The sequence below is a fragment of the Myotis daubentonii genome, chromosome 1 (assembly GCF_963259705.1).
Source record: "Myotis daubentonii chromosome 1, mMyoDau2.1, whole genome shotgun sequence".
Taxonomy (NCBI): domain Eukaryota; kingdom Metazoa; phylum Chordata; class Mammalia; order Chiroptera; family Vespertilionidae; genus Myotis; species Myotis daubentonii.
In genome coordinates this window covers 161,991,547-162,008,247 of record NC_081840.1, presented here as the reverse complement: position 1 = coordinate 162,008,247, position 16,701 = coordinate 161,991,547, and the positions used below count along the sequence as shown (strand labels likewise).

The 16,701-nt window shown below is 39.6% G+C and overlaps 1 protein-coding gene across 2 annotated transcripts in view; it reads right to left on the bottom strand.

Moving 5' to 3' along the window:
* The window catches only part of SLC9B2 (solute carrier family 9 member B2), a 44,731-nt gene extending 28,569 nt beyond the window's left edge, over positions 1–16,162 (bottom strand). For both annotated transcript variants that reach the window (XM_059664164.1, XM_059664171.1), the window contains exons 1-3: positions 15,658–16,162; positions 6,442–6,581; positions 5,098–5,278 (exon numbers count right to left, since the gene is read on the bottom strand). In XM_059664164.1, coding sequence (XP_059520147.1) covers positions 5,098–5,278; positions 6,442–6,531 — 271 coding nt within the window. In that variant the 5' untranslated portion in view covers positions 6,532–6,581; positions 15,658–16,162. The remainder of the gene's footprint in view (positions 1–5,097; positions 5,279–6,441; positions 6,582–15,657) is intronic.
* Positions 16,163–16,701: the final 539 nt, after the last annotated feature.

Here is a 16,701-nt window from a genome sequence, read left to right as displayed (position 1 = left end):
TCACAGGAACATGAGACTACTTGAACAATCACATGCCAGTATTTTAGTTCTGCATTGAAGTAGACATTATTATTTCTTTTCTACAGTCACTGTTTAGAATTACCCACATACTTACCTATTTTTTAAAATATATTTTTATTGATATCAGAGAGGAAGGGAGAGGGAGATAGAGATGGAAACATCAAAGATGAGAGAGAATCACTGATTGGCTGCTTCTTGCATGGCCCCCACTGGAGATCGAGCCCACAACCCAGGCATGTGTCCTGACTGAGAATCGGACCGTGATCTTCTGGTTTATAGGTCAGCGCTCAACCATTGAGCCACACTGGCCGGGCCTTACCTATTTTTTTTTTAAACATCATTCACTATGGCATCTCACACCTTTCACCTGATACAACAGTTGCCTGAAGTATTCCCTTTAGTAGAGGCATTTCTTAGAATGTGAAATACTTTTCCCTGTTTGAAAATCTTGTGTTCTACAAAACTATACACTGAAAATAGAAAGGCTCATGGGAAAACAGAGTTGGCCAGACCACTCTAAACTCAAAACTTATGACCAAAGCACTAACAAAAATAATAACCATCCTGAAAAAAAGTGCCAACACAGTTAAATCTCCACTGACACGTGTCTCTCCCTCCTTCAGTCTCTTCTTTGCCGACTATAACCCTGGAACCACACTTCCTATTTCAAGATGGAGAATCTTGAGGGCTTTGCCTTAAATAGAGAGGAGTTCCATCTAAATCTGCAGTCTTTTCCATCAATCAAATGTTGTAATGTTTGGTTTTATTAACTGAGTGAAAAGTGTTGGCAGCTTCTTCATCTGTACTGTCAGCTTCGTCACTATCAAATGGTTTCATTAGGCAGCGTAATGTAGAAAGTTAATGGTCTTATGAAATTCCTACACCAGCAACCAACTGCCTGAAAAGAAGGCACTTCCACAGAGAGCTCAGCTTTTTAAAAGGTCCTTATATTAGCAAGGCTTTAATCTTTTTTTTAAAAAACTTTTAAAATATTTTTGTTGATTTCAGAGAAGAAAGGAGAGGGAGAGAGAGAGAGAGAAACATCAATGATGAAAAAGAATCATTGATTGGCTGCCTCCTCCCCGCCCCTTACTGGGGATCAAGCCCACAACCTGGACATGTGCCATTGACTGGATTTAAGTCTGGGACCCTTCAGTCCGCAGGCTGACGCTCTATCCACTGAGCCAAATCTGCTAGGGCAAGGTCTATAATCTTTAATTATAAGAAAGCATATACCAGATTTCTTTTTGTTTGTTTTCAATTCACTTCTATTGCTTGATGAGGCAAAGTATTAATGTGCCAGGAAAAATTATGTACAAAAATGCAAATTTCATATTACACTGACATGGTTCCCTATTTACCATTTCAAATGAGCTGAGTGGTACAGGAACACTTGGCAGTGAAGTATGCTATGTTTCTCATTAGGATCTGTTGGTAGTCCATTCTGTTCTATTTGTCTAGAATTACCTTCATTTTCATTTTTAATAGATAGTTGTTCTGGGTATACAATCCTAGGTTGAGACTTTCTCAGGTCCTTGAAAATATTATTACTGTTTTCTGGCTTTTGCTGTTGTTAATTTCATTTTAAGTTTAATTTCAGTTCTTTTAGGTAATTTTTCTTTGGCTGTTTTTAATTATGTTATGTTTAGGGTGGATTCCTTTTGCTTTGCTTAGTTTTTGGTGTTCATCAATTTTGGAAAATTCTGTCTTCATTTCTTCAAGTATTTCTTCGCCATTCTTCCTATTCTCCTTTTCTGGAACTATGACTGGATAGTTACACATATGTTGCTAACTCTCGTTTTCATATTATCTTTTTTTGTCTGTGTGTACTACATTCTCGATACTCTCTTCAGACCTATTTGCTAGTTTATCAACTCCCTTTTTATTACTTTGTTGCCTAATCTAACTACTAAGTTTTCTATTTCAATTATTATACCCTATATTTCATTTCTAGAAATTCAATTTGTTTCTTAATAGAATATCTTTGTTCATTTTAAAAATAGTTACTTTGCACTCATAATTATCATCTCAAATTCTTTATAGATACCAAAAATATTTTATATTAAATTTTCATATAATGCAAAATTTTGAAATCTGTTTCCTTATTCACGTTGTGATATTTTTTAGTTTGTTTTGCAATAGTAACCACTTCCTTGGAACTTTATCTTTGAGAGTTGTTGGAGCCTCAGGTTGAATGTGAGCTTTGCCAGATAGGCTCTGAATTTGCTTCTGTCATGCACTCAGAAGCTAATAATTCAGGACCACTTTTAGACATATTTTCAGCTTGATTTTCTTCACTGACTTTGGAACACAAATCAGCATGAAGTTACACATTTTTAGTGGATACTCTCCCACAGATAGGGTTAGCTGCTGGCCCCATCTTTAGGGCAGATTTACCTCAAATTCACCATGACACTGGGTTCCAGCTGTGTATGGGTAAGGGAGAATGATTTCTCCTATTACACGTCTCCCAACCTAGGCTCTAGTGTAGCCTCCTATACTCTTAGTTCTTAAAATATATCTCAAGTTCATTGCTGTTTTTGCAGAAGCCTTCAGGGTGAAAGCTAAATTGAGGGCTTATTTCTCTCTCTTATACTTTAGTTTGGTGTCCTGATGATTTCCTGTTTCCTTGGTAGATAAAAAATACATTAAAAAAGACTTAAAAAATTTTTTTCAGATATTTTCATTGGTAAAAGTAAAATTGTTCATTGAGTCTTATCTACCATATTGCTAGAGATCACATCCAACATTCCATTTTTTTTAAAATATATTTTATTGATTTTTTACAGAGAGGAAGGGAGAGAGATAGAGAGTTAGAAACATCGATGAGAGAGAAACATCGATCAGCTGCCTCCTGCACATCGCCCACTGGGGATATGCCCGCAACCCAGGTACATGCCCTTGACCGGAATCGAACCTGGGACCTTTCAGTCCGCAGGCAGACGCTCTATCCACTGAGCCAAACCGGTTTCGGCCAACATTCCATTTTTTAAACCCTCATGGAATTGTTCCAGATTTTCTAGGCTTATGATGCTATTACAGTTAAATAACTAAGGGGACTTTGGTATTTTTCAACAGCTATGGGGGCTGAAATTTCTATGCAGTATTAGAGGTGTAATGGGGAAGCAGAATTGCCAGCTACTAAATTTTACTTTCTCACAGCATAAACCCATTTTTTATACTAAATTCAGCCAGGTAGAATTATGAGTTTTCCACTTTAATGGAACTTTATTATCTCATAATGAGATCTGGTTATCCACTTATTGATGAGAACAAATAATTACTGTGTTAATAAGTATATATTGGCAATACACTGGCCAATAAATATACATTGATAATATAAATTATTTATTGATGGAAATAAACACTGTGTTAATAATTTTAAATTTTTTTCCTACTTTAAGACCACTTTTTTAAACCTTGAATTTTCTTTTCATTCCCCATATTCAAAATGCAGTTCTAAATACATACCAAATGTACATTTATAAGATTTCCATAAATCACATTTAATTCAGTTAATAATTTACTTCTCATTTATGATTTTGGGAATTTGCATATTCACATGTAACGTTTACTTCTTAAGAAGAATACTTATTTATTCTGAATGGGCACAGGAAGTAGTATAGGAAAAAAGCAGTCTGGTAAGCCTTAGAAATAGAAGAACAGGAAACAAGCAAAGAGATATTTATATACTGAGTCACATTTCTCTGGCACCTGGATGGACAATGACTATAGAATTTTTAAAAAATTAGTCTCAAAATCACATCACTAATTTATACCCTATCTTTATCTGTTTTACTGCAAATGTTTTAACTAGAAATGTGCCATAACTTAATGGTGCAAGTTAAAAAAAAATACAAAGGACAGAAAAGGTATTAAATTATCTGTAGCCATATTGACTATATGGCTATATTTTGGAACATGGTTTTTTCTATGTGTTTTAAATGAAGTTTGAGGTTTCTTTTTCTCATGGTAGTTTAGAAACAGACCTAATTTCATTGAAAACATGTCTAGGCCCTAAAGTATACCTAATGTATTATACTTGGCATCCATTGCCCCAGTTGAGAATGATAAAAATGTCGTTCAGAGCTCCCAAATGAAATACAACTACAAAGAAGTGAGTCTGATTTTTCAATAAACATAATTTCTAGATCAAATGTGTTACATTTTCCAACATATTTTCTTTGGGAGGCAATATATTTATTTTGATGATGCTGTCATTCCTCAATACAATTTGTGAAATTGTTTTTAAATTTGCCTTTACAGGCAATTTTCAAACTCCTCCCCCTTTTTCCTATTATACTACACATCCTCCAATGTACATAACACACACATAAACACAAACGCATGCATGCACTTCCTTTCTTGAACAAAACCCAGCATTACTCAGTTTGAACATCCACTTATTCATCAAATTGGTATCAGAATAATGTGTGGCTGCCTCCAAAAACCAAATCCATGCCTAAAAGACAGATAGATCTCAACCCTAACAATATTCAAAACCATGTTGAAATAAATTCCCCAAAGAAAAATCCCCCAAATATTTTAAGTAATAACACCTTTATTGGAATAAGTTGAATTGCAAACCAAGACCTTTACTTATAAAATGACACGATTCATTTGGAAGTATAAACTGAACTGTGTTCCCTCGAACATTGGTTGCATTAACTCACAGTAATAACAACCAACACTTATGTAGTGCTTTTCTGTTTACAAGCAATTTCTCAATCACTTTTCTTATTGGAGCCCTAACATAATCCTGTGAAATAACTCAGATACAGAAAAGGAAAAGGTCCTTGATCCCTGCTCTTTGCCTCTCCGGGTATCTGGAATGGTGATGACCACAGCGCTCTTAGAAGCCTGGTGTGAAACATGGTGGAGCCCTTCAGCCTGGGCCCCTGAATGACTGTGTGGAGCAGAGCAACTTACCATTGTGAATTTTTCACCTAGTAGTTTTTTTGTGAGAGAGAAGTAACTTCTTTTTGTCCTTTGAGCCATATTATTTAGAATCTCCCATTATATAACAACTTTGTATTTTACCCTCTGTTTCTGAATTTATCCTTACCATTTACATACCATTTGTTATTACTTTATCCAGTAAGCCATGTGGAGGGCAAGCAAATGTTTGCCTTAGTCTTTGCAAATGATTTGATTCAGTTGATGTTTCTTGTAGTCTTTTCTCACTGCTGGTCATACCACTACTTCCTTCAGTTGATTCACTTTCATCTAATCTTATTTGGTTTGTAACAGGTTCCTCCTGCGTTTAAAGAAATTTTTAGAAAAAAATTCTTAAAATTGTATATTTGTTATACATTTTTTTAAGTTACTGAGCCATCACATCACAAATCAAACTCCCATTGCTAGAATCAAGGCTAGTACTGGGAAATGGATGGCTTTATTATTAATCAGCTAATAGTTGGAACAAGAACTATATTGGGTATATTTGCCATTGAGTCATTATTTGTCTCATTATAAATGTTTGAGTCACATAAAATTTCATTATGTTTTATAATCCTGGGTTTAAAAATGAGCCTATTTAAGATATGATTCAAGCCCTGGCTCAGTGACTCTGTTGGTTGGAGAGTTGTCTCACATACCAAAAGGTTGCATGTTCACTTCCTGATCAGGGCACATACCTAGGTTGTGGGTTCATCCTTGGTCAAGGTGCGTATGGGAGGCAACCATCATGTTTCTCTCTCCCATGATGTTTCTCTTTCTCTTTCTCTCTCCCCGCTTCTTTCTCTAAAAAGTCAATAAAACATATCCTCAGGTGAGGATTAAAAACAAACAAATAAAAAGATATGATTTAAGGCAATAGTTGGTAAATATTTAAAAGTAATCCAGAAGAAAATAACTATCTTTGGTGAAAATCAATTCTCACTTATTCATCTGCTTGAATTTAAGCAATAAAAAAACTACTAGATATAGTAAGGGTTTGGCTGGGAACATAAAGAATTTCACAGGTTCTTATTTTTCTAGCCCTATGTTGGGCCAGCTGCTAATGACTATCTGGGAAAACTGGTAGTCACACCTACCCTGGACTATATGAGTTTGGGGATTAAGAACAGAAATAATTACTCAGATGGTGTGGCTCAGTGTTTGAGCTTCAACCTACAAATCAGGAGGTCACAGTTGGATTCCCAGTCAGGACACATGCCAGGGTTGTGGGCTGGATCCCTAGTAGGAGGCGTGCAGGAGGCAGCCAATCAATGATTCTCTCTCATCATTGATGTTTCTATCTTTCTCTCCCTCTCCCTTCCTCCTGAAATCAATAAAAACATAATAAAAAATTAAAGAACAGGGAGAATTGTTAACTGAGTGATATAATGAAAAGGAAACAATTCTATCATAGATTTGGAAACATATAGTCCTTTCCTTAAGGAAATAGTTGGGATGAACGTCATGTGATTGCAGATTTACCTGTGTTTGTTGATACGCAGAGGCTGTGTGATTCACCCCTGTGGATGGTTCCAAATCTTCATGTTTAACTGTTTTATCCTCATCCCCCATGATTTATAACTAAGAATAAGATGACAGAGGGGCAACAAACAGGATCTGTTCTGAAAGAGAAATAGGATAGATAGAGAATGGCAATCTGAGATTTATTTATTTATTTTCCCTATTTTGGCAATCTGAGATTTAAACAAATAAATTAAACAGCAATTTGAGCAATTTAAACTAATGACTTGTACTTATTTTTTTCCCTTAGAACTCTGAACATCTAAAATATTTTAAATTAGACTATTCTTAGTTTTCAATCGTTAATCTTTTCTTTGATTACAATATCTTATTCTAATTCTTATCTTTTTACCTCTCTTGAAAAAGCCCTTGTTGACCATCATACTTTTCTATGATTTCTTTCCACCTTGTTTTTGTGATTTATACTTCAAATATTCCAAGTAATACTACCTTCAATTGTCTTCTCTGCTTCGATGAAGCAGAAAACCTCCAGGTAATTTTCCAACGTTGATATGAGGAAATGGCTCACCAGAGAGAAATCTATGGATTCCATCATTTTCAGAGAAACTAGTGTCACTAATTCTTGCATGGTTGTTATTTCTAAATTAAAGTTAAAAAAAACCCCACCACCAACAACATTGATTTGAGTAGCCACAATGTCTTAGATATTGTAATAAGTGCTATGGTAGTCACTTGCCCATTAGTGTAGGCAATTCAGATATGAAAACATATTCTTTGTTCTCCATAGGTTCACAGTATCCCAGAAAAAATAAACTTACACAAAATAACTAAAAAACCTGTAAGGCAGACCTCCATAAGCACCCACTTCAATCCCTTCTCCCTAGGCTTTCTATGCTGTGTAGTCTGAGAGCCAAGTACTCTAATTCTTAGCCACTTTGCAGCTAGAGGTGACCATGGGTCACAGTTTTTTGTAATGAGATATAAGTGGGAGTCTTTCGGGGGAATTTCATTCCCAAACAATGTGGCAAGGCTTTCAAGGATCATAATGTTTACTCTTTACCCCCTAATATTTCCCTTTCTTCTTGTAGGTACACAAGCTGGAGGGCCAGCACCCATCTTTCAACCATGAGATTAAAAGGTCCTATACCACAGATAGTACATAAGTATAACAGGAGGAGCAGAGCTGGTTCCTTGGGGACATCCTTGAGTTGCTACATCGGTCTTGGGCTGCCAAGCCTTGAGGAAATTGTTTATACCACTATTAGAGGTCTGCTGGCTTTGGAGTTGGACAAACCTGGGCCTGAAGTTCAGTTCCATCATCCACCAAATGGTAACTAATTCCTCTTCTATACAATGGAGGCTAGAGTTGTTCCAACCATACATATGGTAAGTGTTCAATAGTGTTGGTTATTAGCCACTCATATGCCTTCTTTCGAATAATCATAATTCTCTAAGAATCTTTTTGCTTTTCCTATTAAGCATGACAAGGTATCACCAGTCTTGAAGAATTTACTACTCAATCCCATTGATTTTCTTTATCATGCTTTTTACCTCTTTCTTTCAAGCTGACTTCTTTTTTTTAAAAAAAAATATATATATTTTTATTGATTTTTTACAAAGAGGAAGGGAGAGAGATAGAGAGTTAGAAACATCGATGAGAGAGAAACATCGACCACCTGCCTCCTGCACACCTCCTACTGGAGATGTGCCCACAACCAAGGTACATGCCCTTGACTGAAATCGAACCCGGGACCTTTCAGTCCGCAGGCCAACGCTCTATCCACCGAGCCAAACCGGTTTTGGCCCAAGGCTGACTTCTTTTTTTTTTTTTTTTAAATATATTTTATTGATTTTTTACAGAGAGGAAGAGAGAGGGATAGAGAGTTAGAAACATCGATGAGAGAGAAACATCGATCAGCTGCCTCCTGCACACCCCCTACTGGAAATGTGCCTGCAACCAAGGTACATGCCCTTGACTGGAATCGAACCTGGGACCCTTCAGTCCGCAGGCTGACGCTCTATCCACTGAGCCAAACCGGTTAGGGCGATGACTTCTTGATTAGATGGATATAATAACACTCACCACTGTCATTTCTTCACCTCTCTCATTAGAAGAATTACATAGACACTCTGGAGCAGTGTCACTAGAATAACCTCCTTTATGAAATTCCCCAAATCAGCCAATTCCACCACTTATGAAGAATATTTTAAAATAGCCAACAAGTACAAATGATTATTTACAGTAGATATAAACTACTGGCTAAAATGAAGCTTTAAAATTTTTATTTTATTAATATTGTGGTTCTTTTTAACATAATCAAAACTTGGAATGTTGCACAGTATATGCTATCTGTGGGTGTTAACACAGTTTCGTGTTCTAAAAATTATTTTTTTCTGTCTCCCTATACCAGGGGTGGGCAAACTTTTTGACTCAAGGCCCACAATGGGTTCTTAAACTGGACCGGAGGGCCGGAACAAAAGCATGGATGGAGTGTTTGTGTGAACTAATATAAATTCAAAGTAAACATCATTACATAAAAGGGTATGGTCTTTTTTTTTTTTAGTTTTATTCATTTCAAACGGGCTGGATCAGGCCCGTGGGCCGTAGTTTGCCCATGGCTGCCCTATACTCTCCACCATAGAAGCCAAAGTACTTATTTGAGATCAGAGAGGTATTGCAGGGAGAAAGGTAAAATAAAGTACCAGTATTTTAATAAGTCCAGGAAAGCAACTTATAACTAATTGGTCAGCTCTTTTTATTTTGTTATGGTTCCATTTTCAAAAGAACACATACCACCTGCCTCACTTCAGAAAACCACTTAAATTTAGAAAAATTACAAAATTGTAACCTTTACTTAAAGCAACCATGTCCATGGCATTTACTGTTCATAGTCCTTGGTTCTTGAAATTACAATGTTATATGCTCTATTAAGAAGGCAGTTTTGCAAATAAATAAATAAATATCAGAAAATATGCAAAAAATGCCCTTTAAAGGGTCATAAGAAATATCATGAAATCCATTAAAAAGTAAAAAGTGTATACTCCTTACTCATAAAGAGACACTTGAGGCCTCACCTCTGGGCCCATTAGCTCTTATTTTGAAAACAATTCTAATGACTTTGCCCCTCTAATCTCTAAACCTTTGGAAGATATTATAAGTTAAATGTAGGAAGAGATTGTGATAGAGGCAAACTGACAGCAGCATGAGTAACAGCTGACAGCGAGAGACCAAAAAGATAGCAATCTAAGGCTACAAAATGTGGGGATAAATATCTTTTCCATAAGGGATATTTGAAGCTTTGGCCTGACAAGCATTTCCCACCTGCCCCATCCCTTTTTTGGGGTCACAGGACACTCATTTTCTTTTGTGGAATCCCCATCTCCTCTGTTCCCCATCCATGTGGTTCATGAGAGACTGTCATCCTCACCTCCCCAGACTCCATGCTTCACCAATGTTCCAGAGACAGGACAGGCCTGGCCAATGGGGGAACTCCCTCCCAATCACATTGATTGTTTCAGCCATGAGCATGTGGCCCATGCCTCACCAAAGGGGGTGACATGTAAGGTATTTACTAGAACCACTGGAAAAGAGCTTTTTTGCTAAGCTCCAGACTGTTGACAATTCTTGTGATATACAAGGCAAGCCTTCTAGAGAACAAAATGACCACAGAACAAAATAAATAAATAAACCATGGTGGGGAAAAGACTTGATCTGACATGTGGGTGTCCGGGATAGAAAAATTAAAAAGTGAGACTATATGACCCAAGTGTGGCTGACAAGATGTACTTTCAAATGCCGCTGCTCCGGGATGCCAGTGGGTCCCTTCCCCCTCCCAGGGATAAGTCATGATTGGTCAGTATCAATCTTTGGAACACCATTCCTTTTTGCCAGCTGTTGGTTTAGGGCTAAGCATGATTCATTTCTTGCCAGTGAAATTTGTGCACAAGGCTATTGAGGCCACTGGGTAAGATTTTCCTTCCTAATAAAAAGAGGCAAGGAGAAAATTCTCTTTTTGTCTTCAAAGGCCCTTGTGTTTGTGTGGGGGGGAAGGTGGGGGGGGCACACAGAGATGGGGACTGTGTTTCTTGGAACTCTAACAGCCATCATTTACCCATAAAAAAAGTCAAAATTAGCTCATAGAAAGCAACCTAGATCCTGCTATCATTGGGCTACTGAACAAACCCTGTATCTACTTACTTTCAAACATCTTGTTGTATGAGAAAAGTAAACTTATATATTTTTAAGGCAATTTTGGCCAAATATCCTGTTACTTGCCGCCAAAAGCAGCCTAACCCATGTAACAGATGACTCTGATGCAGAGCCAACTCTGCGAAGCTATGATAAGGAGTTACAATGAGCAAGGAACCTTTGGCTTACGCAGGCTCCCTAGATTTTTGACATGGTGAAGAAAAAAAAAAAAATGAATGATCACAACAAAGAAGATGAATGATCACAACACTGCCTTTGTATTGATAATTCTCAAAAATTTTCAGAAAATAACATTTTAGCGCCAAGGGTTTTAGGATCATTCTTTCAGTCAACAGAGATTATATAGATTGTAAGGTTATATAATTTCTCTCCCCAACTCTTACAACTTGAAGTGAATTTGTAATGTTTGAACACTGAATAAAAAAAAATAGCTGAATGGATGGAACTGGAGAGCATTATGCTAATTGAAATAAGCTAGTCAATGAAGGAAAAATACCACATGATCTCACTCATTTCTGGATAATAAAGACCATTATAAACTTATGAACAAAAATAGATACAGAGGCAGAGCTGCCTCGAACAGACTGTCAAACTACAGCAGGAAGGCCGGGGAGGGTGGGAGGGCAGGAGAGGGGTGGGTAAGAGATCAACCAAAGGACTTGTATGCATGCATATAAGCATAACCAATGGACATAAGACACTGGGGGGTAGGGGAGGCCAGGGGATTGTCAAGGGCGGGGGAAGAAAAGAAAGGAGACATATGTAATACTCTTTGTAATACTTTAAGCAAAAAAAAAAAAAAAGAAAGAAAAAAGAATAAAATACAGTGATGGAAAAATAATGAAAAAAGAAATAGAAAATAAAGCAACAAACAAAAACAGGAAAACAAAGAAAAAAGACGAAAAAAGATAACAAAATGATAATAAAAATAAAAAAAATAAAAATAAAAATAAAAAAAAATAGCTGAACTTACCAGCATTTGATTGTTTTCTAAATTTCTACTCAAGTAACAAGCAAGGCAACAACAGAACACCATTATCATTGCTGCCTATAACTTCTTTTTTTTTTTTTTGCTTTCTCTACTTGGCAAAATTCTACTAGTTACTCAAGATCTAATTTAAAAGTCACCCCAATTAGTATTTCCCAAGTCCATGTAAACTAACTCTGTCCTTTTTATTTCCTGAGGACTCATTCATTCATTTACTCATTCATTTAACAAACATCTATTAAGCTCTTGCCAAGTTCTATCCCTTTTGCTGGAATTCAAAAGTGAACAGGCTGTAATCTAGTCATCAAGTAATAGCTCATTTTTTAAGCAACCATAATGAAGTGTGGTAACTTTCAATTTTAGGCACATCACTTAGGCACACAATTTTAGCAACCTCACCCCTTTACAATCTGTGAAGTTCATCAGACTTTTCCTGGGTGTCTATGGTGTGTAAGGCACCAAAAGCTACAAAGGCGACTGAGATGCTGTCTCTCTTCTTTAAGAGAGTGATAGAAACTAATATGTCTTCACCAAACTAGTTTGTCCCTGCTGCCTGGGCATTTAGATAGTTGACATTTCCCATCCTCCCTGCAGGTCAGTGTGCATGTGACTGAGGTCTAGCCGATGGGATGTGGGAATAAATAATGCCTGCTGAAGGCCAGGGAGGGTTGGGGGGCAGGAGGGAGGGGAGTAAGAGATCAACTGAAGGACTTGTATGCATGCATATAAGCATAACCAATGGACATAAGACACCGGGGGGTAGGGGAGGCCAGGGGATTGTCAAGGGTGGAGGAAAAAAAAAGGACACATATGTAATACCTTTTGTAATACTTTAAGCAATAAAACAATAAAAAAAAATAATGCCTGCCACTTCCATTCCTCACCTGTAAGAAACATATCATGCAATCCTCCACATACCTACTCTCTCTTTTCCTGACCATTGCATGGAAACCGAAGTCTTAGGGGATGGCAGAGCCCTAATATACAAAGAGTTGGGTTCCTGCATCACTGAATCGAAGGCCACAGCTAAATACCATTACATGAGTGAAAAATAGGCTTTACCTGAGAAAGAGAGAAGCTTCCATTGCATTGTTACTGAGATTCTGGATTTCACCTGTTACAGCAGTTGGCGTTACCTTTAGGTAATCTTATATAATAAAGAGCTAATATGCTAATTAGACCGGACTACAGAACAACCTTCTGGAACAACCAGTGGGCAGGGCTGAGAGGCAGCTGGGGCTGCCAGGGCTGAGCCCCTTGCACGAATTTCGTGCATCAGGCCTCTAGTATAATCATAATGTGAGAAGTGTAGGCATAGAGTTAAGCAGGGAAGAGGGAGTATTGCCTTGCTTGGCTGGGGTCAAGTGATACTTGAATAAAGCCTTGAATGATGACTTAGTCTTATAAATAAAATCAGGACCATTACAGGCTGAGGAACTACATGATTAAAGGATGAGAGGTGGGAAGGAAAGTTCATATAGGGAACTCTATGTATGGCTGTATTAATTAGAGCATCATGTTCAAAATGTGGAGTGGTCAGAGGAATATGGAGATGAAAAGCCTGAGTGTAAATCCTGTGAACTGCCTCCTACTTGGGCCATTTTGGGCAAGTGAACCAGTCTGGATATGTTTCTTCTCCTGTGAAATGGTGATCATGCCTATGTCACAAAATCTTAAAGCAGTATGAGGCACATGTTAGAGTCCCCATGCAGTGCTCCCAATGCTTTGTCTTTCTTTTATAAGATTTTCCCTGAGAATGCATAGACTGTACTGAAGAGCACAGATAAGGGACGCTGGTAGATTCAGGCCTTCCAGTCCTTCATATAAACCACAGAAAAATAAATTTTAAAAAATGGGTTTTGAAAAAGGCAAAGAGCTTTTAGTATATGGACAAGGTATACTTAATTACTTTATAAGGCTGTTAGAAACCTCTAGAACTTATCACAAGTGTGCTTTCCTTAACAGATACTACCCATGACTACACAATACTGAGACACCCTCTCGTCACACAAGTGCATACATTGGTAGCCCCATTTCCCCCTACACGATGCTCCTAGCCTTTCTCTTAAACAGATGTAAGACCTTTCCCACAGAGGAAAACTCTGTTTTATCACTGGGGTGGGTGTGCTGACCAAAGAGTCAGTGGCCTACTGATTATCACTGGTAAATAACTGGTCATGAACCAGATGTTCAACAATCTCTATAAATGCTTTAAACAGAGAAATGTTTTACATTATACTTGTAGAGCAAGAGACTTCAGAGATAGTCCAGTCGATAGGTAACACACTCAAATGCCTTCAGGGCCAATCTCAAACCTGGGGTCTGAGGCCATTGGAGAAGGCACAGGCCCACTGAAGACATTGAAATCACTGCCAGCCTCTAGATCTAACCTCAGGGCTTCATATCTCATCTAAGGAAACTGAAGCGCTTAGGTGTAGGTGACCCCTAGAGGCTCTATAGCAAACGCATTAATCAGAGGCAGGGAGAACAGAAAACCGAAACCACTCCAGGTATTTTAAGCAGAAAGAAATTTCATACAGGGAATCAAGTGAACTGTCAAAAGGGCTAGAAGTACAGGATCTAGGCTGGGCCTCCAGGAATGACTTCTAGAATATTAGTAACTGAACAACTGAACAGTGTACTATTTTTCCACAATTAGGAAAGCCAACAGGGACTGTGGAGTTCAAGAACACCACTTGTAGCCGTGACCCCAAGAAGCTGGGATCTGGAAGCTGCCTGGAGAGGGAGCACCGACTGTGCTGTTCACCACCTTCCTCGACTGCCTCTTGATGGCTACAGAGCAGGTGAGTCAACACAACAGTGCTGAGTCTGGCCCGCACGGGCTGTAAGTCCTTGCCAACACCCGCAGTTCTGGAGGCTGGACCCTGACGTCTGCAGGACCTTCCTTGCCAACAGAAAACAGCCCAAATAGCAGGGAGAGGGCCTCTGCCTCACCCCTGCCTTCGAAATCTCAGGCAGGTCATCTATTTGCCTGTCCTTAATTTTGCATCCAGAACTCTAGCTGGAAGGCAGTGCGGGGAGTGTTCTCAGCTCTCCAGTTTCTCCTGGACAGGAAGGCACATCGGAAGCGGGAGGAATGGATTTGAGCGCCCAACTTCCATCACCAGCACAGCAACTTCTAGTGTAGGCTCCCGGACTCTGACCTACATTACGGACCTTTTCCCACTTATTCTATAAGGCCTCCTATGCAAACCCTAAAGAATAAAACAGCAACAACAAAGGGCATAAACCTTAAAGGGTATAATTCTAAAGATCTTAAGAGGCTGGAAAATACATTGTGTGAATAAGTTACTTTGCTCAGATCATTAGTATAGCATGAATCACACTCCCTAACGACTTGTTAGATACACTAGGACCCTTTGGATTTGGAACTACTGAAAGGCAGGAGCTGTATTTGATTTCTATTTGTATCTCCTATCCCCAGGCCTGCTTGGCCCAGAGAACACACACAGGTGTCTGCTGAATTGAGATGTTTCACTCTGGACTTGGAGAGAAACAGCCAGATTTCATGAGTACTAATAGCTGCAATGTCAGGCGAGGTCCCCTTACAGAGGAATGGGAAAAGGGGTGTTAGCCTTTCAGTGAAAACAGGGGTTGACCCGGCTAAGAAAGGTCCCGGTGCTGTCCATTTCTCGATGGGAGGCTTAAGGAAATGGCACTTTCCTGCTATTAACCTTTTAGGACCACAAATCTCACCTAGGGTGAGATGACAAGCGGATGCCTGATCAGTAAAAGAAGCCACAGGCACACTCGGCGGGCCGATCTGAGCAGGTGGTTCTCGTCTCCCGTCGGGATTCTGGTTCTTAGCACCTCGGGGTGCTAACCTCGCCCACGGCAGCAACAAACAAGAGCAACCCGGCGGCGCCACAACAACACAGCAGGGAGCACAGCCGGAAACGCTGGGCGCAGCTGCAGGTCTCTGGCCCCGCAATGCCGACTAGGTTCCCGCCGCAGACGCCGATTCTCCGGACCCTCCGTGTTCTGCGGGGACACTCACCTCGCGTTTCCAGCGCTGGCACCGGGCTCTGCCCCGCGACTGGGAAAGGAGCCGAAGAGGTCTGCCAGGGAGCCCCGTGGCTGCGGCCCCGCCTTCTCTGCACGCGCAGGGCGGCCCCGCCGAGGGACCCTGGCGCCGGGCCAGCGCGTCCCTCCCCCCGGGAAGCTCCCAGGGCAGGTCGCGGGGGAGCGAAGCCCCGGGCTCGGCGTGATGCGGGGCAAGGCCAGGCCCTGGGCCGGGGCGCAGCGCGGGCCCTGCAGGAGCCCGGAGTGCAGGTCGTGCAGCCGTGGCTGGTTCATCGGTCCCTAAGCCTCTATATTCCGGACTTAAACGCCACCGTTCAGTTGTACTTTAGGAGTCTTCTGTGCAAGGGAAGATCAAGGTTCATTCTTCTGGTGACCCAGTAAGTGGGTCAAAATCTTGTTCTTCCCCCTTGTGTCGCTTCTTTAGCACGTGCCCTTCTTGTTCTTGTTTTAGGTTTAACCTTTCCATCAGCAGTTTATTTTTTTTATTATTTATTAAATCTTTATTGTTCAGATTATTACATTTGTTCCTCTTTTTCCCCCCCATAACTCCCCTCCACCCAGTTCCCACCCCACCCTCCTCCCTCACGCCCCACCCACTGTCCTCATCATAGGTGCACGATTTTTTGTCCAGTCTCTTCCCGCAACCCCCACACCCCTTTCCCCCCCAAGAATAGTCAGTCCACTCCCTTTCTATGCCCCTGATTCGATTATAATCACCAGTTCATTCTGTTCATCAGATTATTCACTTGATTTTCAGATTCACTTGTTGATAGATGTGTATTTGTTGTTCAAAATTTGTATCTTTACCTTTTTCTTCTTCCTCCTCTTCTTAAAGAATACCTTTCAGCATTTCCTATAATACTGGTTTGGTGTTGATGAACTCTTTTAGCTTTTTCTTATCAGTGAAGCTCTTTATCTGACCTTCAATTCTGAATGATAGCTTTGCTGGATAAAGTAATCTTGGTTGTAGGTCCTTGCTATTCATCACTTTGAATATTTTTTGCCACTCCCTTCTGGC